Source organism: Bemisia tabaci, chromosome 4 (assembly GCF_918797505.1).
Source record: "Bemisia tabaci chromosome 4, PGI_BMITA_v3".
Classification (NCBI taxonomy): Eukaryota; Metazoa; Arthropoda; class Insecta; order Hemiptera; family Aleyrodidae; genus Bemisia; species Bemisia tabaci.
In genome coordinates, this window is record NC_092796.1 from 38,577,614 (window position 1) to 38,604,997 (window position 27,384).

Genomic DNA, 27,384 nt, shown 5'->3' on the forward strand with positions numbered 1-27,384 from the left:
CATTGAGATAATTACTGTAAAAACTTTCCTAATCAATGCTTTAAATTTGAATTCCAAGTAATAACAGCATTTATTATAATTAGGAGACAATTCAGCTGTGGGCAGATGATAAAAACCTGAGGGCTGAGGCATAGTATTTAAGAGCAGCTGAAAACTAATTCAAAATTATACGAGCCAAGAATTCACAGCTTCGTTAAATTAATAGAAGTGAAATTTTCAGCACATGGACAGTTCTAGATTGTCGAAGGAAGCTTTTCATAGAGATGCTATACCTTGCAGGAGATTTTTTATCTGTAAGTATTTTTGCAAGTAATATTCACGAAATTACGTGATGTTCATTAAAATCTATTCTGTATGCCTATGAGCTTCAAGTCCTAAAAAGTCTGAATGTAAAAATTCACTTTAAAATTAATCCTGACCATAATCGACATCTCAGAACGAATTGAGTGCAAATGTTGCGAGCATTGAAGAATGGATATAAAATAAAAATAAAAAAGTATTTGGACATCACTGATGTTTAGTAATAAAAATTTGGAGAAGTGTTGCATTCAACGCCGAGCTTGTTATAGTTCGCATCATAGCAATGAACTATTATCATCCGCAAAAAAATTGAAATGTACACATAGGAATCAATGTAATTATTTTAAAATGGATATTTCATAAAACTAAGGTTAATTAAGATTGAAATTTCGTGAAATTTTTAAAGTAGTGCATATCTCAACTAAAATTGGACAGATATTTTATGGCATCTTGAATCAAGATAGTACCTCTGGAGTTTTATCACTGCTACTATGGTAACAAAAATGGAAAAAAAAACAAAAAAACTCTGATATCAACTAAATGGGAGCCTAGGATTTTTTTTCTTCTTTTTTTTTTTTTAGGAAAGTCCCATTTCATCATGAAAGTTGTATCTGATAATGCTCAACGCAAGTGCGAAACTATCATTTGATAGTTCAACAAATGCCGTGAATAAAACCAAACTTCAAGGGGTAAATAGGTACCGCGTGTTATGTTGAGAAAGAATTTTTCATAGTAATGATTGAATCGAGAAACTTAAGAATTGCAAAATTCCTCATAGAATTTTTTCTTAATAATATCATCAGATGGGTAGATAAAAAGTGCGTTTGAAGGTTTTTTTACTGTGATCGGGTACTTAGTAATTTTTAGGAGGGAAAGAAAACGAAAGAAGTAATAAAAAATTTACATTTTATTACAAACAAATGAAATAAATTATTAATAACATACATTATTTATATGCGTACAATATTGAATATTTATGTAACATGCTTAGTATTATACAGGGTCAAATTAGACCAAATTCGATACTGTGAAAAAAGAAATGAGAGACAATTTAACAAATTTAAATCACCAGAGTATTGCTGTTGACTTTATGATTTTATGGAGAAAATTAATTGAGAGAAAACCAAAAGGACCAAGAATTGGATATGAATGCTAGAAGAAGAATAGATTATTAGTTTTCCTATACAAAACAATACCTACGAATCACCAAAATGTTATTTATATCAAAAGTTTGAGATCACATGCAAGGACTTTCTTTCATTTTGCTATCATCATCATTTCAATTAAATAATTTGAACGAAAGATAAGAAATTAATCCTGACATTTTAAGTATCAAGTTCAATTTAGAAAAATGTGAAAAACTATGAGAAGAAAGGGAAAAATGAGAGATTAATGTTTATCTTAACTCGGAGAAGAAGCCAATAATTCTCACAAGATGAGCCCCCATCATTATTAAAGAATAAGTACACGTCTTGCAAAATTAAAGAGCATTATTTCAGTAACTTTATTTTCATAGTGTTTGATGATATTAATCCAAAAATACCTTCGAAAAATCCAGAGGTAAAACAGAATGGACCATTAGACAAGGTACGAATTTAAGCATTCTGATACATGTTTCCTAAGCAGAATTTCACGTAGAGCACGATTCGCGCAACGAAAATTACTTAAACCAACTCCTAACGAAGATATTAACGTTTTTATTTCACATTGGTTACGAGGAATTTGAACTGCCCGCTCACACGAAACTCAAAACTCTACGCGAGTCAAATCGCGCGCTACAACGGTTTCAGCAAGCTTCTCAATCGAGCGATGTTCATTTCCCACCATGTGTTGTTCAAACCATAAGCAATTTGCTATAGCTGAGCCAAAGCGTCAAGATTGAGATTGTCAGATATTTATATCGCAAAGACTGTCATGATAACGTTTTGGCGCGCGATTTGTATCACGTAGAGCATTGAGTTTTCATGAGCGGGAGGTTTGAATTCACGCATCAAGAATCATTAAATATTTTCGTAAGGAGTTGATTTCGGCAATTTTCGGTGTGCGTATCTTGTTCTACGTGAAATTTTGGTTAAGGAACATGTATCAGAATGCTGAAATTCGTACCTTGTCTAGTGGTCCATTATAAATATCTTGCTGCACTATTATGAACTTTACTCACTTTTGTGTATTTGTTTGTCAAGGTTTTTAAACTTGTTAACGTAATTTTGAGAATGTAGGAATGTAAGTTATTCATAAAAAGGACAAATACCATAACCTGGGTACATCTCGCTTTGCCGGAGCATACCGCGATGTGACCAAATCATGTGGGTAAATCTTGTAGCAACTACCATTTTCTCGAATTTACCCGGACGAGCAGCACGGGCGCATCGCGATGTGCTCAGGTTTTGGCATTTTCCCTACAAAAAAGGCATTAAAAAATGTTGAATCATACTCCCTTACAATGATTCATAATTCAGGACCCAGAACCCTTAATTTTTGTAGGTCACTGATGTAGACAAATATATGGTTTGAAGCAAACTATGCAAAACTATTTCTTTTAGAAGGAAAAAAATAATTAGATATCTTGGATCTCTCATTTCCTTTACCCACTGGATTGCAGTAAGTATCGAGGTACAACACCCCTGAAGAAAAAAAAAACCGATTTAATTTGACAACATTAAAATATTTAAAGTATTGACTACTTTTGTGTGTGCTGAACAAAAATTGACTCCTAGATAGATTTGAAATGAAAAATTGAAACGATGAGGATAAAGCCAGTAGAAACCCTCCCACTTGGGTTAAAAATTTTGACTTCATCATTTAAAATAACAAAATATAACAGGAAAATTAATCACTTCAATAAATGAATAAAATAATTAATAAGGAATAATAATAAAACTAATAAAAACATCATGATATGGTAAAGAAAATTTTAAAAAAAGGTCATGATGAAGTCAACACACAAAATTTATTCACAAATACAAATCTACAACTTACACTTACAGCTAAGCTTTAACAACGTTCAACAATTACTGAAAGAAAATTTAATTACAATATTCAAATTAGAAAATAGTTCAAAATATTAGAATTCTGTTATAAACGATAAAAAAATATTTAAATTTGTACATAAAACAACTAGTTGATATCAATTATTTACCATAAACGTGAAATCAGTCATTCTTAATCTCTACTATCAAGCTGGTGTCTCCAGAGTACGTATTTGGCACGGTAACAATAGAATGAATCGTGAGAAACTTACTTTATGATAAGAGATACTGTAAGTTTAGGTCAGCTTTACTATTATTCCTCGTCGTAATACATGTTGAGTAACACTGAAATCAGGTGATTCAGAAACACAAACTGGACTGCAATAAGTGCAATTTATAACCCTCAAGTGACATAATTACTTTTTAAAGCTTGATCGAAGACATTGAAACCACCATAAAAACAGAATTTTTAGAAGTTTATTCAGAGATAAAGAGCCAACGGGTGCCTTCACACACTGCGTGACCTAAAGAGGAAAATATATAGTCCAAGTTGGAATCACGACATGTGGAGGAAAGAGGGACTAACAGCCATCAGTACCAAGCAGTTGAAATTGAAAATTTTCTAATTTCTTCATTGACATTTTTAATATATTTATTTGTTTACGTCTTATACAAAAAAAATAAGATCTTAAAACAAAAAAGAGATCTTAAACAAGACACTTTAACAAGATTTGGAAAGAGTACCACGAGATTTTGTGATTTTCAATTTTTAATATTGAAAAGAGGGGCCTGAAACTGACTGAAAAATATGTAAAATGATTGTCGAATAATCAGCATAAATCTCTTATATGCTTACTCATAGTAGGTGTATATAACATGGCTGGGTACCTTTTTCACATGATTATAATTGATTTATTGTGCTGATGTTTCAATCAATATACCATAAAGTACCTACAGACTGAAGCTGCTAATCCTTTCCTTTCCGTTTCCCACCTAGCAAGAAATCATAACCCCGAAGCAACTATCGCGGAAATAAACACAAAGATAAATTGAGTGGGCTTGTAAAAAAGTTTTTCTTTTCCAACTTAATTTGAATCAAATTTTCAGGAACTTTTTCTTTGATATGCTTCCTCTCTACTTTCATTGCTCCTAAAATGATTTAGTTCTCCTTTTTCCGAAATAAAATGTTTCGTTTGTAGATACAAACTGCAAACATTAAGATACTATCAAGGGTTAGACGTTTTTCACATATTATTTTATACACTATGCACGCACATCATAATAGTTCAGTACCAATCGCAAAGAGTAAAACTACACAGATCTCTACAACGGGGTGGATAGTCCTCTTGTGAAAATGGGTATCGTTTGTTGGTAATTGTTTCATTCTTTTTCAAAGTCAAAATAACATTGCTTTAAAGGGGTTTTATTACAGACTATTTCATAGTCAATGGTCAGGGAAGATCCAATTAGTGCATTGTTAACATAGTAGATTTTTAGAATACGAAAAAAGTATTATGCGAAATAACAGAATTTGATGGGCCTATATCGATTGCTAAAGTGCGAAATCACGTAGCACCGTTACGGTGTTTCAAAATTTCCGCACCCACTTTACTTTCTCGGTGAGGAACAAGATACCTTCATACTTTAAAATCCACACAGAATGTTTCGTCGTAAATTGGAGGTAAAAATAGTAGCATGGTGGTTCCTGTCCTCTCAATAGGCAACATGGCCATACAAACCAATCAAAATCCCCTCTTTAACTTCCCTTTTTCAAAGGATGAAATTGGCTCGGCTACTTCAGCACAGTATCCAAAAAGTAGTAGGCATTGAACAATGGAAATAGCTTTAGTTACATTCAACAAGATAGGTAAGAACAGAGCAGCTTTAGTGGTATTTTTAGAAATCGAAATGATGGCGCCGTTAGCCTCTCTGAAGAATTAAGTCGCCTTCAATTTACAAATAAGCAAAATGAGGTCCTAAGAGCAGCAATGGTGGTATTTAAATAACTAACTGTAGTGGTGGTGCCGTTATACCATCTGTGCAAGCCTGTACCCTCACGAACGAGCCATGGGTGGGAATCGGTGATTTTTAAATACTTGACTGCGCCAATATTATAATCTCCGCAGGCTGTGTCGTGTCGGAAATATTTCTAGAAACGGGAAGCTATTGAGAAACATTGAAATAGAAAACTATCGCCTTTATTCTTGTGGCATTTAGGTGACTAATTGTGCTAATGTAGCTATTATCCTCTATGCGCAAGGTAGATTAGCCTTCCTTGGACAAGATAGGCAATACGAGCACCCACAGACAGGAATGCGTCTGATGTAAACTTTTTCTAGAGCAGAGAAGATAATTGATCCTACAGAAAATGGCTTAAAAATCATAATGAGTGCATCGGGAAAGTCTGATATACCCTTCACTATACAATCTGCGCAATAGATTGCCCGCTTCTTAGCTTCCCACTTCAAAAAGTATACGATGGCGAAGATGTAATCTGATACAAACGGGACGAGCCGGGTTCGGCATTTCAGGCAAAACTAAGAATGAACATCGACATTTGACGTAGTTTCTTGGATGGACTGCATTTCGCAATTACTATAAATTCCGGCCCGGTTTAAGAACAACGCACGTGCCATTAGTTTCCCTATGCACATTAGTGTTTTTTCTGATGAGCCAGAATTTATAGTTCCAAATTGCAAAACGCAGTCCAGATAAAAATAAAGAACAAAATTACTACTACTTAATGAACGATACTTAAAAGCAGGAAAGTGAGGATGTCGAATGTACGGCGTTTGTTACGTCGTTTCGTCGCCTTCTTGACATAAGGGCGTAACTACACTCGACGATGAGCCCTGTTATCCATATAACTCAATACTTTCCCGGGCTCATCTCAAATTGTAGTTACACCCTTCTGTCAACCAAGCGACGGTTTGTTCGCATGGAGTTGTGAAGGTGAGGTGACTCATCACTGTATCACATGCTATTTTCTCCGTCGTATATCTGTTGAAGTGAGAAGCTGCGAAAATTCGCTAATTTTCCAGATTTTCCGGATATGCTCATTGTGATTTTTCAACCATTTCCCCGAGCGAAAATTCTTCTCTGGATCCAGCAAAACTTTGCAACAATCCCATTAAAGTATCTAAAAAACGTAGATGGCAATGTTACCCTGTTGGGAGGGTGGGTCCTGCCGGAGGCGTACCCAAAAGGGCTCGGCCCTAAACTAAAATTGAAAAAACCTATTGCCTAGTAGACCGAGACTACTGTCCTTTCTCCTTGAGGCCGTGCAGGAGGTGCTCGGGCGGCATGAGCGTGCTGGGCTGGTGGTGGGCGTAGTTGCGGATTTGATGGAGGGAGATCAGTTGGTTGGGAAAGCTGTTGGTGACGGAGACCGAGACGGGGTTCTTTGGCATTTCCATGGGCATGGAGGTCTGGACGGCGGCGCCGAGGCCGGAGAGCTGCCCGCCGACGCCCGAGCCCACGACCTTGGCCCCGGGGAAGGATATCGTGTTGTACGGGATGTAAGCTCGGTCTGAGATCTGGTGGTGGTTCAGGTGGTGGTTGTGGTGGCTCGGGATCGTCATCGACTGGATCGGGGTGAAAGCCGACGTGGACGATGCCGTGCTCGTCATCTTGGAGGAGTTGATCACAGATTCGTAGTGGTGCGGCGACGGGGCGCCCGGCGTCGAGCCACGTATCGAGTGCTCGTCGCCGCCCCCGTTCAGGTCCCGCATGTCCCGCATATCCCGCATGTCCCGCATATCCCGCATGTCCCTCATGTCCCGCATGTCTCGCATATCCCGCATGTCCCGCATGTCCCGCATGTCTCGCATGTCCCGCATGTCGCGCATGTCCCGCATATCCCGCATGTCGCGGAGGTCGCCGCGGAGGTGGTCGGGCGGCCCGAGGGGCGGGCCTTGCTGGAGGCAGACCTCGTGCTGGTTGATGGCCTCGACGAGGTTGTTAGCCGTGTCCGGCGAGACCTTGGGCCAGTAGTGGGTTTGGTCGAGTCCGACCCGCGGGATCCCGATGATGGGCGGCCGCTTGTCCAGCCGCTCGGCGTGCTTCTGCATGTGCTTCGTCAGGTACGTCTCCTGGGTGTAGGACTTGCCGCAGTACTGGCAGATGTGCGTCTTCAGGTGTTTGGACTCCTTGTGCTTGGGGATGTGCTCCAAGAGCGACTGCTCGTCGGTGAAGCACTTGTAGCAGGAGTTGCATTTGTAGGGTTTGTCCGTTTGGTGGCAGCGGGAGTGCGACTGGAGGTTGCTCAGCTGGGAGAAGGCCTTGTTGCACCCGATGTGCCTACATTTGTACGGTTTGTCGCCCGTGTGCGTTCGGATGTGCTGCTGCAGGTGGGAGAGCTGCGTGAACTTTCGCTGGCAGATCTCGCAGCGGTAGGGTTTGATCCCCAAGTGGATCCGCGTGTGTTGACTAAGGTACGAGCTGTTGGCGAATGTCTTGCTACACTGCGTGCATTTGTACGGTTTCACCTCTCTCATGTGCATCTGAGAGTGTAGTTGCAGCTCAGATTTGGATCCGAAAATCTGCGAACAAAAAAACCGACCGTTCAAGATTTTCATAACAAAATCAAATTAAAACAGCAAAGTACACGGGAAAAGATGTAGGGGTTAAGTCTCAACTTGGACATTTCCGATGAATTGCGGTGGTAATCCAATTAATTGTGGCGGTACCCAAATAAATTAGGTTACTAACCCAAATGTTGCGGTAATACCCCAATCTGAGTTGCTATACTAACCCAATCCGAGTTGCTGTACCACCAAAATTAATTGAAAATGCCCATAGCATCCAACAATTTGGGGTAGTACTACAATTTAAGGGGGTAACGCCTATCACTTTTTCCGTATAGGAAAACGAGTAGGAAGGGTAGGTAAGTACAGATGTTCTCCCCAAAAAATTATGAGGAGGACTGATGGTGGTGGAAGGAGATCTGTACTCGTAGCACGATTGCTGAAATTTTTGAATCATTTACTTTAAAGATCATTGGCAGATCCAGCAATTTGGCAACATCGGATTTCCTCCATTTAAACCTATGCTAAATAATCGATTCTCGTCGGAGCATCTGGCTCCTCTGAGAATCGATACATTTCCATAGGTTTAAATGGAGAAAAGACAATGTTGCCAATTTGCTGGATCCGCCATTGTTAAAAATTCAGCGCGTTTACGCGCAAAAAAGACTGTCTAATGGAGATTTCCATTAGATGTTGAGTTTCTTTGTTCCAATCTGTCCAGTTATAATAATGAAATGCGACATGAAGCATGGTCTTACCTCTGGATTCCCGTGGTCTACCCCAGTCCATCCGAGACCGTCTCTGCCTTTGTTTATGCCTCTTCTCCGCCCTCGGCCCTGTAACAGCAGAAACAATCAAATTATTTAGAGACGCAAGCTATGAGCGAACACACGAAAATATACAGTGAAATTTACGTCGAAGAAAATTTATGAAAAACAACCGGTATCAAAATGTTATCAAATCCTAAAAACCATTCAAATTGGAGCTGAAAATAGAACAAACTGCACAATATGCATCATAGAATTAAAATAATTAAATCTACGAAGAAAAGAATTGTGAAAATCATTGAATTTATTTTATTGGATTTAATTGCGAAATTATTTGAAAACTTTCGTTGCGCTGTGCTACTCGGTATAGCAAATAGGGGGCGCGGAGGCGGGAAAGATGTTCTCGCGTGAAGGTTGAAAGGAGGTAAAGATTGGATGAAGAAGAAGACAAAGCTCGTGTGTTTGCACGTGTTAATTAACGGCGACCATGTTTATATGTGCTTCTCTACTTTTTTACCCATGCGTTTAAGTCTCCGGACATTTGGACGTATTTATGCTAAAAAGAACTATGTCGCACGCAAAACCTATGCAAATAGTTCCTTTTAGCATAAATACGTCCATATACACGTTAGAAAAAGCGGTAGTGGTGAAATATTATAATGTCTCATGGTTCTTCATGAAAATTTAACGAATAACTGCAGAAATTGAAAAAACGCCCCACCAGAAATGCAGTAATGCATTATTCTTAATTTGAAGAAGAACCGTTTTGATCACAAGTGTCATTTGCTCATTTGAGCCGATTTCACACATCGCCGATAAACTCATCTTCAACCTAGGAGCTCAAAAATTTAAAAGACAAACTTGGCAATGTCGAATTCACCTGAACCAGATTCTTTTTCATGAGCTGTTGACGCGCTGTCAAGGCCACCGCTGAGCCTGGCCCTAAGAAGGTGTAAAAGTTGGGATGTAGAAAACATATACGCGTTGAAAAAATGTCAGCGTAGTAAATAGCGTTATGTCAAGGCTCCGTTACTAATTAAATACTTTTTTTTCGGCGGTAAACTCGCGCTCTTTCGGCTAAATTTGGATGTGAGTGGCTGGAGGACTCGCTTTTCAACGGAACCGTTTACTTTACGATCCGTACAAGAGTCACTCCCTCCATTTAAATCCAGTATAAATAATCAATTCTAGGTAAGGCGGCGTACTTTGATGAATGTCGATGGATTTACTTACAAGTAGAGGGGAAATGGCGACTTGCGGCCACCTGAGATATCGAAATGTAACCTAACCTAAGTTCAGTGTTGCCGTGTGACCTAACCCAAGTACAGCGTTGCCGTGTGACCTAACCTAACCTAACCTAACCTAACCTAACCTAACCTAACCAAACCTAACCTAACCTAACCTAAGTCCATTTCAGTCGCAGGTTGCGTGCCTCGTCGACCTAAGGTGCAGATATGCGGGTTGCATACCTTACGGACGGGAGGCGTCCTATGTTGGTCGCGCACCTCGCCGACGATCAGCGATAATTTGTGATGTGCATTCCTCACGAATCTCCAGAAATGCGGGTTGCATACCTTGGTCGCGCACCTCGCCGGTGCTCAACGATGATTTGTGATGTGCATTCCTCACGAATCTCCAGAAATGCGGGTTGCATACCTTACGGAAGTAAGACGCTAACACGCGGGTTGCATACCTTACGAGAGTAAGGCGCTTGTATATGGGTTGCATACCTCACGAGAGTACGGCGTTTACCTAGCGTAACCTCTACACCTCCCCCCCCCCTCAAATGGATGACGTCATCCCACCCGCACTTTGATGTTCCCGCGCCGATTCAGGTGATCCTCTGTCAACTCATCCTCCGGCCGCCGTTCAGGGTGCGACCAAGTTTAGCCGCAGAGCCGCGCTCGGATCGAACGCTGTCGGAACGAGTCTGAGCCTGTCGGGACAAGTCTGAACCTGTTCGGGTCTCTTTTCCTTCGTGCGACCGGGAACAAGTTCCGAACCTGCCCGACGTTGCCACCTCGTGACTCCTTCATCTCTGCGACGTTGCCGCTCCCCCCGGTTATAATTTAATGCTTTCCCCCCCCCCCGACCCATGCTGATAACAGGAAAATAAAGTAAGAAACAAAGGGTTCGGTTTATTCGTATTTTATTACCGTTAAAAAGAAAGCGTTACATAAAATGCATTAGAATGAAATATCGTGAATCTTACATCCTAATCGTACAGACGCTTCTTGAAAATCTTACCAACTAAGTATTACAAATTTCAAAGAAAATTGAAAATTCGAGGAAATATTAAAGACAAGAAAAGTCAGTAGATTTTCTTTACAGTTCCTGAAAGTGATTGATAAGAGAACGTTACGTTGTGAACCAGAATAGCGTAAGCGGATGTTCCTTGTGGGATATTTTCGTGTGCTTCCAAATCGATTTGAATATCCAGGGGGCCCGGTTTCAGAACATCTTCGTACAAGCATCGCATCACGAACATCGGATTCTCTTCCTTGAACTTCTTCTTGGAGAGAGGAGGTTCGCACAGCTTTTCCTCTTGTGAAAAGTCCGTTATAAAGTTGAGGTAGTTCTGATAGAAGAAAGCAAACTTGTCGTTGTCAAAATCCTCGTTCAGATTCTCGTACGGGATAGAATTGTTGTTCAAATGGACTTTGAAAGAGCGCAGCTTAATATGGTCGAATTTACTGGCATCCACCTTCTCGTTGTCGGATCTGTTGGTCTGGAATACTAGAACGATGAATGACGGAGCCTCCACATTGCTGGTCGTCATGAGCTTCCAAGTCTCCCTTTGATTGGTCGGCAATTGAGGGTACTCGTGCAATTCCCAGCTGCGGAACGACAACGGATAAGAAGTGTCACGTCTAATCTCGTCCAGAATGGCTTTCTCCACACTCAAATTGTACTTGATTTGCGGCATGAGCCATTGAACTTTGGTGAGATTGAGGGATGCAGCATCAGATTCGGCACCTTCCTTCAGCGTATATGCGTTCTTATCGGTGCGAGCACGGATGAGCACGAGTTCTTGTTTCTGACGGAAAATGGCGCCCTTGTAATCGTGAGCAAAGCCCAGGAAGAGACTCAGCGGAATGAGAGCGCTGAACGACTTGTCGCTCACGTTGACAACGGGTGAGCCCCAACCGGCGTTTTCAAGTCCCGCAACTTCATCCTTGGTGCAAGTCAGCAGGGTGCGGACGGTACTGGAGATGCCCACGTTCTTGGCTCGATCCACTTCCTTGCCGTCCAACTCGTAACGCACTTGATCGAATAAGAAGGCGAAGGCGTTGTTGGATAAAAGTACAGTCTTGCCATCGTCAGCAGCCGCGTCAGCCCTCTTTGGCGTGTAGGTCAGAGTTCCTTCAATGTAGATTTTGGAATCACCGGGCACGGTATACAAATCCTGGCTATTGATCGGAATCCGGATCTCGTCGGTGTTCCGGAAACTGGAGATGTACGGGTGATATTTATGATCCTGATAATACTTGATGTCCTTGAAACGATCCATGGCGAGAATCAATCGATAACAATGTATCCGAGTTGCTGGAGAGCACTTCTGAAGTAAGGTGTTAAGCGCTTGCGCGTCTGTCTCGGACTGAGCTTGAGATGCAAAGCGCACGACCTATTTAAGCCTCTTCGCTTACCCATCTGATTTGATATGCAGACGAACAGTCACCACTTCTCCTCCGAAATCGACCGGCTTATCGTCTTGATCGACAATACTGATACTCAATCGATCGATCGTCGAGGTATTTATACGATTGTAAATGATTGTCCGCGGAGACAGCGCCATCTTGTAGCCGGGTGGGACATTGGGGCTAAAGGCGAAAATCGTATGAGCGATGGATCCGTTCATATAACATCCTGTCGCGATATTGCATTCGACCCTGATCGTGTTGATGGTGAAAATATCGATAGGCAATGCAGACTCGTGCCACGTATTTGCTTCGTAAACTTTCTTCTCGAATCCCAACAATCGACCTATCGAAGCTTCATTATTGAAATCCACTTCGTATGCACATTTGAGGGAGCACTTTAGAGTATTGTTGTTGGCTTTCAGCGTGAGATTGTCGGCGCCCAATTTCTCTTTCAGGTATTCTTCTATAGCTGTGATTTCGTAGGCTCCACGAGGTATGACGATCTCTTCCTTGTCAGCCCCGTAACGAAACTTTTGATTCGTATGGTCCACGTTCGGTATCGCGTTGTAAGCGACAAACTCGACGAGTCCAACATAATGGGTTTTGCCGGGATCCAGCACCAGAGGTGGTGAGAAAACATTTTCGAGCACGTTGCTCCTTCCACTCAGCAGGATAGTCTCACTCATTGTGACGTCGGATCCCAGTGACGCGCTGCTTTTATAAGAAACGAGAGACAAAGATGGCCGCAAATGACGGTTCCGTAAGCCTGTTCTGCGCTGAAATTGTACTCGATTAACGAGCTACCACCGAGGTATCGAGTGAGTTCCGATGGTGGCGCAACATCACCAAAACTATTGTAGTAGAGGGTACGAGAGCCTCTCTTGCTGTAGGCGACCCAATGTGTTCCAGATCCTTTACTAGAATCCAAATTGATGATTGCACACTCGTTTTCTTCGGGTTTCATGTTGATCAGTTGATCGCGCATAAAAACACCCCGAAAATGTGGGATTTTGAGTTTCTTCGCCACACGTTTCAACTCGATATCGGTCAACGGTTTCAGTGGTAGCTCGTTGATTAGTTTAAATCAGGAGCCCAGGGTCTCAGGTAGAGTCCGTATCCGGACCGGTAAGGCGCGAGATAGAGACCTTTGCCGACACGAACCTCCTTCGATTTTTTGGCGATGGTAGATTTTATTTTCTTGGACGTCGGATCGATAGAATCGGGTTTCACGCCGAGTTGCTTCAACACCACTTTCACACCTGCATCTCCCTCTTTTGGTTGTGGAATCACACGGGTAGTGACTTTCTTTCGCTTGGTAGGTGTTTTGGCATCCTTCGAAATGCACGAACCGACGATCGGTGTATTTTTCTTCTTGGTCTTGTTCTTGGGACTTCCCATTCCCAGTTTCGCTTTTAGTTTCATGGCGTTGGTGACGGCATAGGCAGCGGCACGTTCTCCGAGTGAAGAATCTCCCGCTGTGACGCGTTGCCAGGCTTTGTCGGCCAACTCCAGATCCGCTTTGTTCCTTTCGGCTGTGTCAGTGTTCTTGCTATAAAACACGTCGTGTTCCTTGCAAGCAGCATCCAGTCCGTTGATCGGAGCATCTCCACGAGCCAGACGCTTCTCCAGTTTCGTTCCAGGCCCGCAGTATCGGTACCCTCCCGGAATGTGCGCCTCGATCGGGAGCAAGTTGATGAGCTTGTTCAACACACCCTTCCCGTGTTTCCTCTTCAACGCCATGATGTCAACTAAGTTTCGCTCAACACGAGCGACTTCTTATATACCGTTCCTCGACTGAGCTCTGATTGGTCAGGAGACTCTTTAAAACACTTATGTGAACCCGTTCACAAAGTTGAAAATCAGAAGCGGAATCCAAACGGAAAGTCTCAGTTTATAACCGGGAAACCCAAGTCTAAAACCGCCAAACTGCACTTTGGAATCACAGTAATCGAGTTTAAACCTCAAAAACCGAAATAAAAAACCAAAATAACCAAATTTGAAACCGAAGGAACCCTGTTTCAAACCAGGAAAACCACATTGAAAACCGGGAAACCCAAGTTTAAAACCACTGAAACCAAGTTTAAAACCACTGAAACCAGGTTTAAAACCAATGAAACCAGGTTTTAAACCACAAAACACATTTAGGAACCACCATATTTCAGTTTAAAACCCCCAAAAAACTGAGTCCAAAACCGATATAACCACATTCCAAACCGGAGAATCTCTGTTCAGAACCAGAAAACCCGAGGTTAAAACCATTAAACACGATTGTCATCTCCGGAACCTTGTTAAAAACCAGAAGAACCACATTGGAAACCGACAAACTCCAGTTCAGAACCGAGAATACCCCCTTTGAAACCACTTTAATCCAGTATAATCTCCAAAAACCGAGTCAAGGAGGCAATATAACCACATTTGAAACCGAAGGAACCCTGATTCAAACCAGAAACACCACAATTATAACCGGTAGAACCTTGTTCAAAACGAGAAAAACCACATTGAAAACCGGAAAACCCTGTTTGAAACCACTGAAACCAGGTTTAAAACCACAAAAACCACGTTGAAAACCGGAAAACCCTGTTTTAAACCACTGAAACCAGGTTTAAAACCACAAAAACCACATTGAAAACCGGAAAACCCTGTTTCGAATTACTGAAACCAGGTTTAAAACCGCAAAAACCAACTTGGGAACCCAAAAACACCTGTTCAAAACCGAGATACCGTCCGGTTAGGTCACCCTCCTATCCGTGGATATATAAATACGACTCCAAACGCAGGTCCGGTATCAGTCTTGCAATGAGGCTCGAACAGCAAAGTCAGCGCCTCTGGGTGAAAAATGTCGATCCGCATTCGGGCAGCATGGCGAATCGGCAACATCGGCACAGTGACCTCCTGCCCGACTCGATTAGGTGTATCATTTGCGGACCATCGAATTGTGGAAAAACCAACGTCATGGTGTGTCTCCTTCTCGAGCCTAACGGACTGCGCTTCCGAAACGTCTACCTCTACTCGAAAACTCCATTCCAGCCGAAATACGAAACATTAGGTCAGATTCTAGGCGATGTTGAGGGAATGGGTTACTTCGTCTTTTCGGACAATACAGAAATCATGAAACCCAGAGACGCGGCTACAGACTCCATCTTTATTTTCGACGATGTGGCCTGTGATAAGCAGAACACCATGCGAGAATATTTCAGTATGGGTCGTCATAGCTCGGTCGATAGTTTTTACCTGTGTCAAACGTACAGCCGTATCCCAAAACAGCTGATTCGGGACAATGCCAATGTAATCGTTCTCTTTCGACAAGACGAAATGAACTTGAAACATGTCTACGATGACCACGTAAACACAGATATGACCTTCGATGAGTTCAAGAAGATGTGCGCCCTCTGTTGGCGAAAAGACAAGTACGGTTTTCTGGTGATATCCAAAGACAGCGATATAGATAACGGACGGTATAGGAGAGGTTTCGACACCTATATAAGGAGGTGATCCATCCTCGATCGGTCAGTGCCAGTTATCATCATGGAGCATATGGACGATATTATACGCTCGCGCGAGATCATCAAGCGCAAATACAACGCCTTGCGTCGCGGCGAGGAGGAGACATCGAACGCGTTAGAGAAAACGTTCAAACCGATCGCTGACCCACTCAAAGCTATCCTGCGAATGAAAGACTCACCGATGCAAACATCGTTACTACCGATCAAGAAAGAAGAGGAAATGGAACCACCGGTGAAGAAAGAAAAAATAGAAGACCCCGAAATAGAAGACCTGCCAGGCCATTCGAAAGAAGAAACAAGCGACCAAAAGGCGGAGGAAGAAGATACGACCGATACTGATTCAGCCAGTGACATGGAGGAAGGATCAGATTGGGAAGATGCTCGTGAGGACGATCCGGAAGATAACAAGGGTCTCGATGATACCAAGCTTCTGGACTCGTACGTTGGATCTAATTTCGGGCCTATATCCTCGTCGTATTTTCGTGACATGATTTCGAACGTTGACAGTTTCGATCACGTCAACGGAGTCAGAGTGGGTCAAAACGGTGAATGGATGCTGGGTGACAAATCGATCCGGTTCGATAAGGATGATAATATGTTGATCGGCGACCAAACGTTCGCTCCGTCCAAGGGTCTTTTCGACCTCATTTTCAAACGTTCACCGCAAGAGTACAGCACCGACGACTTGGAACAGTATAAAAAAGTTCTCGATCTGACAAACGCTCACAGAAGATCTTACGTCGCGAGCAACCCGGTACGAGGGACGAGAGCGAAAAAGTACAAAGATATCATCAAAAAACTTTATCCCAAAACTACAAATTTACAAACCGGCTCCGGAATCTTCGTCCCGTTGGAGTCTAAACGCACTTACGTCTACTGGGACGACCCGAACGAGTTGGTCGAACGCCTCCTATTGTTGGTCGCTTCTAGAAACGCCGGGAACACCGGTGTGGAGCGAGAGATTCTAAGTATCGAGGAGGAGCTACGTGAAGCAGGCTACATCCGCTAGGTCAACATGGGGTCCGTGGATAAATTCGGCAGACCGTTACCGCAGACAGCCCTCGGTACCGGAAAAAGCCTTCCCGTACTCGAGGGAATACGATTGGACTCGGACAAAAACTACACGGCGCTCAAGAAACGCATCAAGATGGTCGCGGATCCCGAGGAAGAGTCCGACGCCGTCAACCTGTCTTGGCTGAACAAACGCCTCTACGAGCTAGAGAAACGGGTCGAGGCTAGCATCGAGAAGTCGCGTGAAACTCTATCGACCGACTTGAGATCCAGGGATGAATTGAAAATTCTGGAGGTTCCTGAAACCGCTCCATCGGCTCGAGATGAATATTCAGTAGTGATGATGGATACAGTGCCGGATATTAAAACGTACGACAAGCAGTGATGCAAGCCAGTCAGTGAGAAGAAATGGAACCCTTGCTTCTGCTCCGTTCCTGTGGTGATTCATGTAAAATTTGACCGGCTGCTGAACAAGTGTACCGCGAGCCTCCTCTAGGACGCTGTCGTCCCACTCCACCGCTCTCTCTGTCACTCTCATCCCTCCCAGATCTGATGTAAAGACTATTATTTAGATTCCTCATGCCGCAAATCAAGTACAATTTGCGTGTGGAGAAAGCCATTCTGGACGAGATCAGACGTGACACTTCTTATCCGTTGTCGTTCCGCAGCTGGGAATTGCACGAGTACCCTCAATTGCCGACCAATCAAAGGGAGACTTGGAAGCTCATGACGACCAGCAATGTGGAGGCTCCGTCATTCATCGTTCTAGTATTCCAGACCAACAGATCCGACAACGAGAAGGTGGATGCCAGTAAATTCGACCATATTAAGCTGCGCTCTTTCAAAGTCCATTTGAACAACAATTCTATCCCGTACGAGAATCTGAACGAGGATTTTGACAACGACAAGTTTGCTTTCTTCTATCAGAACTACCTCAACTTTATAACGGACTTTTCACAAGAGGAAAAGCTGTGCGAACCTCCTCTCTCCAAGAAGAAGTTCAAAGAAGAGAATCCGATGTTCGTGATGCGATGCTTGTACGAAGATGTTCTGAAACCGGGCCCCCTGGATATTCAAATCGATTTGGAAGCACACGAAAATATCCCACAAGGAACATCCGCTTACGCTATTCTGGTTCACAACGTAACGTTCTCTTATCAATCACTTTCAGGAACTGTAAAGAAAATCTACTGACTTTTCGTGTCTTTAATATTTCCTCGAATTTTCAATTTTCTTTGAAATTTGTAATACTTAGTTTGTAAGATTTTCAAGAAGCGTCTGTACGATTAGGATGTAAGATTCACGATATTTCATTCTAATGCATTTTATGTAACGCTTTCTTTTTAACGGTAATAAAATACCAATAAACCGAACCCTTTGTTTCTTACTTTATTTTCCTGTTATCAGCATGGGTCGGGGGGGGCGGGGTGGAAAAGCATTAAATTATAACCGGGGGGAGCGGCAACGTCGCAGAGATGAAGGAGTCACGAGGTGGCAACGTCGGGCAGGTTCGGAACTTGTTCCCGGTCGCACGAAGGAAAAGAGACCCGAACAGGTTCAGACTTGTCCCGACAGGCTCAGACTCGTTCGGACAGCGTTCGATCCGAGCGCGGCTCTGCGGCTAAACTTGGTCGCACCCTAAACGGCGGCCGGAGGATGAGTTGACAGAGGATCACCTGAATCGGCGCGGGAACATCAAAGTGCGGGTGGGATGACGTCATCCATTTGAGGGGGGGGGGGGAGGTGTAGAGGTTACGCTAGGTAAACGCCGTACTCTCGTGAGGTATGCAACCCATATACAAGCGCCTTACTCTCGTAAGGTATGCAACCCGCGTGTTAGCGTCTTACTTCCGTAAGGTATGCAACCCGCATTTCTGGAGATTCGTGAGGAATGCACATCACAAATCATCGTTGAGCACCGGCGAGGTGCGCGACCAAGGTATGCAACCCGCATTTCTGGAGATTCGTGAGGAATGCACATCACAAATTATCGCTGATCGTCGGCGAGGTGCGCGACCAACATAGGACGCCTCCCGTCCGTAAGGTATGCAACCCGCATATCTGCACCTTAGGTCGACGAGGCACGCAACCTGCGACTGAAATGGACTTAGGTTAGGTTAGGTTAGGTTTGGTTAGGTTAGGTTAGGTTAGGTTAGGTTAGGTTAGGTTTGGTTAGGTTAGGTTAGGTTAGGTTAGGTTAGGTTAGGTTAGGTCACACGGCAACGCTGTACTTGGGTTAGGTCACACGGCAACACTGAACTTAGGTTAGGTTACATTTCGATATCTCAGGTGGCCGCAAGTCGCCATTTATCTCAGGTGGCCTAAAGTCGCCATTTCCCCTCTACTCTTACATTTTAATTTGAAAGAAAAAAAAGAAAAAAAAAAACAATGTAAGTGCGGCAGAGTACACGTTAAAGCAGATTTTTTTCGGCTGCCGCGTGGTTTTGATAGTACAGGAACTTATTCCATATCAAGTGCCCCGAGGGTGATATTTGTTAGCCGGCAACACTGTTTTAGTTTAAATTCATTATAAATAATGTATTATTAGTAAAGCAACTTTAGACAAGAAAGGCAAAGAGAAAATGGAGAAATCCTATCGGTTGAAACGGACAGTTGTTATAGACTAAAGAGGAATGAATTACGAGGTCTCTCGTGGGTTGCCGTTAATAGGTTACTTATTTACCTCCTTTGTCCATTAAATTTGTCCATTACACCCATCCGCTTCCACCAAAAAGATCACTCTAATTTCCCATCGTCTTCTTTGTCTATCAATTTCAATAATTAGCACGCTGCCTCGATAAATATCGATTGTTTTCTACCGATTTAAGAAGCCACTACGCGGTGTTACTAACTTGCAAACGTCGCTACTGTCAGAAATATCGAAGTGGAATACTGACTGAGCAACAATTCGAACACCTAAGTCGTGAAATTGCCTACACGAAAATTTGAAGGCATTTTGTACGGTACGGCTCGCTTGCACGCTAACGTACGTTGTGGAGAGTAGGGCGTAAATAATGGATAATTATTGTGAAGAAAATTGCGACCAAGTCATCAATGCATTTCTGGTAAAATTTTGCCTTCAACCATACCTTTGAAGAAAATAACAGATTTTTCCTTCCAATCGCAATTCCGTCATGAAAATTGAATTTTTACGTCAGTGAAAGTAATTATCTTTCTCTTTTACTAAAACATTGTACACTGTGCACTATTAGAGAAGCTCCACTCTCGATACAAAGTTAGGTACACCGAGGAAAATTAAGTTTTATGCTGGTAAAAAGTTGTGCAAACCCTGAAGGTTCACCCAATTCAAAAAATGTTGTAAAGTATGTGCGGATTCACCCAACCTGAAACAATTAATACGAATCTTGCATTTCCTCATTCCATTGACCTTTATTCTTTAAAGCGGTGCAGATTTGGAGAGGTTTAATATTATTTAAGCGTGGCAAAAGTTTGCGACGGAATACAAAGCAGAACGACTGCAAGCCAATATTCATTTAGCCCCAAAATCACCATTTACGTGACGTAAGTCGATTTTAGACCGAAACAGGGCAGAGCTAAAAAGTACCAATCCAAGTGTAAGAGCTCATTAAGGAGGCAAATAAAATCTCGAATGCGATAAAACAAAAAAGCAGAACGTCTCTCTTTCACTTTCAGTGACGTCACGCGATTTGGTATCGCGGTCGAAAAATATAGAGTTAAATTCGTCTGGAGTGTCTTCAAAACGAGCGTATACGCCGTATCCTAGACCGAAAATCTCATTTCATTTTTGAAAAATGTTCCTTTCGCAATTTTTTGCGCGACTACTGCCTCCTTGTAACTCTCGTTTTTTACGAAAACAATTTTTTTTCTTTTTTTTGTGCTAATTGAAATAGTCATGCAACTCATTTAAATTAAGTAGATTAAGTAGTCGAATTTTAGAGGGAACTAGATTCCGAAATTCGGGAATAACTGCTCTCCTCGATAACACGACAGAGGCGTGATTGGTGCGCCTTCATGTTAGTCGGGTAGGCAAAAAACCCTTCTAAGAGTTAAAAAAGTTGCGTGTCGCGTCAATTTGTCTGATCTGCAGACACGAATGGTAGGTCTAATTATAAGTGAAAAGGCTATGACAACCGATCGGTTAGAAGCTTTACTCATTGAATCCGTCGCTAGTGGCGAGTGTAACAAGCTGACAACGCATTTCTCCTCCGAATAAAAAAAAGCAAATGATAAATGGAATGTTCAATTCAGGGTGGGGTAGATTTTTTTTTCCTAAGAAATTTTTTAAAATACAAGCCCCAAGAAAATTTTAAATTGCAAAATTAGGATAGAAAAACATCTAATCATAAGACCCTTAGAAACCCAAGTGATAATTAGATTCAAATCTGTGAAGAAAAATTAAGTGAATTGCTGTTAAAAATATGACTAAAAATGGGAAAATAAAATGAAAAGATAAAAACCGATTTAGTGTAGCATTATTAACAGAGAATCTTCCTCAAATCCAGTAAACAGTTGTTTCACTTCAAACAAGAATAGATGAGATCAAGTTAGTGGTACCTAGCTCCTCAAAACGACATTTTGACGGTGAAACTGCCGGACCATTTAATTTTTTAATTAGGAAACCATTCAACGTCAATTCTTGTTAACTTGCTTGATTTTTCTTCTCTAGGTAAACGAAGAAAATTCTGAAAACTTCAAGAAATGATATTGATTTTTTTCCCTTTAAAAAAAAAATAAAATGGTTGCGGAGATTTTTAAACATCGCAAGCGAGATACGTGGTTCGCGGAAGTTTCATGGTCAATTTGTTCTCAGGGTAAAAAATAATCTATAAAAGAAACAGACGATAAGAATCGATTGTTTCGCAGACTGGAAAAAAAAACACATTGAATCTAGAGTCCAGACTCTTTTTTACATTGACAAGAAAAATACTCTTGATTCAATCAGATTTAAGCTTGAATCAAAAGGAAATCCGCTCAAATTAAGAGGCTCGGATTTAAGCTTAAATCTGATTGAATTAAGAGTCTTTTTTCTTGTCAATGTTTTCAAGAGTCTGGACTCTAGATCCAATGTGTTTTTTTTTCCAGTGCATGCGTTCAAATTGGCAAGGCCCACTGCTGCCAACTTGGGAGCGTCGCCGCGGAATTACGTTCCAGGAATAAGACGGTTCTGAGAAACTCTGTCTGGAGACGGAAGGATGAATCGGGTTAGGTGAGAAAAAAATTCGCGTACGGCAATAAGCAGCGACGCGAAGGTGCCCCCGGATGAGAAACTGTTCCAAAAATGCGGTTAGCCGGCAAAGTCACACCGGACAGGATCATCTCACCCAGTCATCCTCCAACGCCAACGACCAATGCTGCCGGTGGCGTGGCGTGCTTTGCGACGCATCGATCGCTCCACCGTTTAAACCAACTGTAAAGAATCGATAAACAGAGTTCGCCTTAACAATCGATTCTTTACCACAGCTTCAAATGGGGGAACATCGATAATCGACCGTTCACGCCTCGCTGAATGCTGCCAAAGCTCCCGCGAGCTGCGCGGCGCTAAGCCGCGATTAGCGCAAACCGCGCATGGACGCGGGGTTTTCATTTGAGCTTGAGCGGTTTTTTGTCAAGCAGGGCGGTATGCGCTAACGATAATTCAGTCGTTTTTACTCGCGGTTTATTTCACCGGAAGAAGCATCCACTACTTACTGCATTCGAAACATGTGTTCTTGCATCGCGGATTTAGTGTGCGTGTTGCCCCGATGAGGCGAAAAAATGCACTCTTTGCAGCCTGATTATCTCCGATGGAGAATGGATGTAGGGCAAATATAGATTATTACAGTACATTTTCGACACATACATTTTTAACGAATAAATAAAATTCAAGAGTGTATAACCACTTTTATCATAGCTCATTTAAAATCATTATTGTTGGAATTCAATTGAAAGTTGGCATCACTGCTTTTCTTCCATTCAAATGTATGTAAAACAATCGATTCTTGTATCGATATTTTTAATGGATTTAAACGGAGGAAAATATTGTTTCCAACTTGCAAAATCGCCACTGCGCTAAGGAACAGGGCGTTTAATGATGATTCACGGAATGAAGCGACCGAAATTAGCATAATAGAAAGGCGGCCGAAAGTCATAATATCATAAGGTTAGGTTGTACAAAATACCGGTTACGGTCCGTGATTTTACGATGGCTTTTTCTCGGAACAGCTCAAATTGAGCTGTGTCCAGTTCCCACTATTGCAATAACGAGTTATTTCACACGTTATGAGCCTCCGAGAACGCTAAAAATTTAAACAAAAATTATGAAATTATCGATAGACGCCATTCAGCCCGACAAAGTCATAGGAAGTCTGTTCAAGACAGACACCCAAGACAGGAGAAGACAAGTTAAGACGAAAGTTGCAACAAAATTCGAAACATAGTGCGATGCAAAACTGACGGAGACACGAGAATAAATTGTCAACGATGCATCTTTTGTCATATCGTCCCGACGAATGTCATCCGGGCGAGTAATTAAACTGAAGATTTTGAGAGGTGACTCCTGAAATATTCTGCTCCTGTCTACTGCTCGGTCTTCCGAACGCGCTCGTCGCATTTTTCTCGGATTAAACACCGCGATTAAATATCCTCAACAATGCTACCGCGATAAGGAAAAACACCGTAAGAGCATTCAAACGTTGCCACATTTCCTCTGATAATATTCACATTTTTAGAAAATTTCACTGGTCATTTTCCGTGCATTTTCTCAAAATGTATACACACAATTTGATCTGGAGTATCCGAACATTTCATAGGAAAAAATGTATAACTTTCCTCCAAAATAAATCTTTATTGAAAGAAATTTGGCAGCATTCGCTTATTCATACGGCGTTTTTCCTCAGCGCGACATAATGGCACATCGCGTGTCGAGCGAGCCCTATATGACCACTTCTTACCTTGCGGATCCTGAATCATACATCCTATGTATCAATCGCAGTGAATAACACGCCAGAGATATGATTCCACGGCGGGCTGATTATTGATATTAATGGACAGAATGATAGACACAGATGGAAAAGAGAGAATGGAGTGATCCTATTAGTGGGAGCGGTTAGTTGTACGGACAGAGGGGATGAGTAATAAACTTACGGAGCCCCATCAGGGATCCTACAGTTAGCAATGCTATATTCAATATAATTCAAGAATGAGAAACAGCAGACCGGTTGTAAAAATTGATAGACATAGCTATGATGGGCAAAGAAGACGAAAGGGATATAAAGGGATTGGTAGAAGAGGGTAGTTGCAATGGACAAAGAAGGTAGATTATAGACTAACTAACGGCAACCCACGAGAGACCCCATAGTTATTCTATCATTTTCTCCCTTATTCTATATATAGCCAACCATTTCAACCGATACGATCGCTCTATACTCTCTATTTCTTCTTTATCTATCGCTTGGTCTAACAATTTCAACAATCAGCACGCTGAAGAAGAAGGAGGCATCATTCGGTATAATTCAAATAACAGAGTGCATACAGATGCATAGAACGAGGAGGGTAGACTCGGAGGCTCGCATGTTGCGTCTCATTAAAATGAAGGCGCTACGAACCCTTATTTCAAATCCTACGACTGCGAGTATGCCGCCCCGCCCCACGCGGCCGGCCCGTTGTAAGTTTGTAACGAAGGGGACGCTGCAATCACACCCAAATGAAAATTGCCGATAGTTTTCACACTAAAAGAGTTCAGTGTTAAAGAATACCATGAGTTCAACGTGGGTGGGTCTTTTACGAGAAATTCAAGGGTCCGTAACTGTATTGCAACCCAAAGACCTAAGGTTAAAATAGTTGGAATTTCAAGAAATATTCGAAAACTTTCAACCATTTCTAGGTAAAAATCAGAGTCTAAGCCCGGAATTTAACGACAAGCTTTTAAAATTTCACCCGAGTAACGGTGGTCCCACTGGTTCCATAAAAAAATAGGACACCATGGTGGAAAAAGATTAAAGTATGGATATCATATTCCCTATGCAAAAGTGGGATGGGATGTATATAAATATTGGCAGGATTGCCGTGGCTTATACATTTTATTCCTTTACAGTCGGAGTCTCTACACAAGGTGGCAACGGCCACCTTGGCCGTTCTTTTGTCGGCCTATCTTTACATAGAGACTTTATTCCCTAATTACAAAGATTGACATTCCCTAATTTCAAAAATCGACGACCCTGATGCTCTAAAAATGTTCCGCAAGGTTTTTCTTTTTTGGAGCATTTAGATCAGCCATAGCGTTGGCTTGGACGAAACTGTCTATTATACCCCGCCATCTCAATGCGTAGGCAAAATATGCTCTACTTCTGTCACCACGTACTCCATGGACCGGATCAGAAATTTGTTTATGGCTAACTGGACTTTACCGATGAACTTTCTCTACCACTGACTATACTTCAACTCGACTTGATGCAGATCAATATCATTCATATAATTTACCAGGAAACTTCTTTTTTTCCCGCGAACTGGGATTTGCTAAGAAATTACATACAAAGAATACGCATTGATAAACCCATCGGGTTGTAATATATATACTTAAAAATTTACAAAAAAAATAATCAGCTTTGCACCTCTTAAAAGCAAAAGAGAGTTATCCATGAAGTATATGGAACTTAAATTTGTAATGTTGCTAGGAAACATTTTCCCCGCTAACTGAGGTTTACTATCCTGATAAAAAAGGCAAGTACTACCTTTTTGACACTGAGGACGGCGTCACATAAAACTTATTTCATCGTCGGGAAAAAAACAGAGACGGGAACAAGCAAAACTAATTATAATAATGGCCTGTGTTAGTGTACTGATCATAAGAACTGATTTCATTGTTAGTCAATGCTTGCGCGGATACCAATGCTCATTCATCAAAGTTTCCCCGAAGAGCCGATTGTCGGGAACAGGAACGAGAGAGTTTTTGAGAATTATCCGGAAAGTTTCCGGGAATATAGGATAATTCCCGGAAATCATCGTGTTTCGAAGAACGTATCCGGAAATCTAGGATAATTCCCGGAAATCGTCGTGTCCCCAAGAATGTCTCTGGACATATAGGATGACTCCCGGGATTATCATGTTTTCAAGAACGTTTCCGCAGATAAAGGTCAATTCCTGGAAATCATCGCATTGCCAAGAATGTTTCCGGGAAACGTTCCCGGTGGCTCCTCAAAAAGCGAGCGATTATACCGTGTGTATGAGCGTTGGGTGTGTGTGTTTTCTGTCGAAGTTTCCCGGAAACGGAAAAATTTCCACTTTGGTCCCTAACTAGGTGTAATTTTCATGAAAATTCACTTCGACATAGTAGGTTAAATTAGAAATCCTTTATCGCAATCCCTTCCTCAAATTGAAGGAACCCGTATTCGGGTTGGAATGTAAATCGGGATGATTACCGTATGTGTGTGAGCGTAAGTGAGTGTGATTTTCAATCGAAGTTTCCCACGAACAGAACAATCTCCACTTAGGTCCTTCACTAGGTGTGATTTCCGTGAAAATTTACTTCGACATAGTGGGTTAAATTAGAGATCCTTTATCGATCTCTCCTGATATTACAGGAACTGTATTCGGGTTGGAATCTAAATCGGGATGATTACCGCATGTGTATGAGCGAAAGTGTGCGTGTTCTTCTGACGAAGTTTCTCAGGAACGAAAAATTTTCCACTTATAGGTCCCTGCTCAGGTGTGATCTCCAAAAATTTACTTCGACACACTGGAAAAAACACATTGGATCTAGAGTCCAGACTCTTGAAAACATTGAAAAGAAAAAATACTCTTGATTCAATCAGATGTTTGCTTAAATCAAAAGGAAATCCGCTCAAATTAAGAGGCTTGGTTCTTGATTTAAGCTAAAATCCGATTGAATCAAGAGTATTTTTTTAAGAGTCCGGACTCTAGATACAATGTGTATTTTTTCCAGTGCATGGTAGGTAAAATTAGAAATCCTTCATCAATCTCAACTGACATTACAGGAACTGCATTCAAGTTGGAATGTAAATCGGAAAACCGCACCGCCCACGTGGAAAAATTTCCACTTAGATCCTTAACTAGGTGCAATTTCCGTGAAAGTTTACTTCGACATAGTAGGTTAAATTAGAAATCCTTTATCAATCTCAACTGATATTACAGGAACTGCATTCGGGTCAGAATGTAAATCGGGAAATCGTTCTGTCCGCGTCCGCGGGATGCGACGGATTTTCGTTCCGCGCGCACGTCGTTGTCACGTCACGCGCGACACGGATTGCGACAGCATGCGAGGCACGTCGAGGCGGAGGCCGTTGAGTCACTCACGAAAAAGAGGGCGGAAAAAGCTGTGCTCGAAATCCCCGATCTGGGACACTTTCGTGCAGGCAGCGGGGCCGCTCCGGCAGCTGGTCCCGACGAGGATGCACTTGAAATGCATTTGCGACACAGATCCCGGCCGCGAAAAAAGATGGCCGTGACGCAAATCACCGATGTTTTTCGTCGAGTGTTTTATTTTGAGGCAGCGTCAACTACGCAGCGAAAAAACAGATTTTTAGAAATAAATCTAAAAACAATCCGCTCGACTTAAAAAAAAGAGAGATTGAATTGCGAGCCTTTGCAGTCGACTCAAAAATATCCATCATGCGTGCTACCGAGATAGCGAAGAGAGCGGTAAGTGCATGCTGAGATAAACCCTGAGTAACATAAAAGCATGTGCTATC

General features: G+C 42.1%; 1 protein-coding gene across 6 annotated transcripts in view; it reads right to left on the reverse strand.

Annotated features, from left to right (window-relative positions):
- Positions 1 to 1,189: 1,189 nt before the first annotated feature.
- Positions 1,190 to 27,384, reverse strand: part of LOC109031550 (zinc finger protein rotund) — a 291,268-nt gene continuing 265,073 nt past the window's right edge. For all 6 annotated transcript variants that reach the window (XM_019043126.2, XM_019043127.2, XM_072299817.1 and 3 more), the window contains 2 exons: positions 8,554 to 8,631; positions 1,190 to 7,810 (listed from right to left, as the gene is read on the reverse strand). In XM_019043126.2, the coding sequence (XP_018898671.2) occupies positions 6,527 to 7,810; positions 8,554 to 8,631 (1,362 nt within the window). In that variant the 3' untranslated portion in view covers positions 1,190 to 6,526. The remainder of the gene's footprint in view (positions 7,811 to 8,553; positions 8,632 to 27,384) is intronic.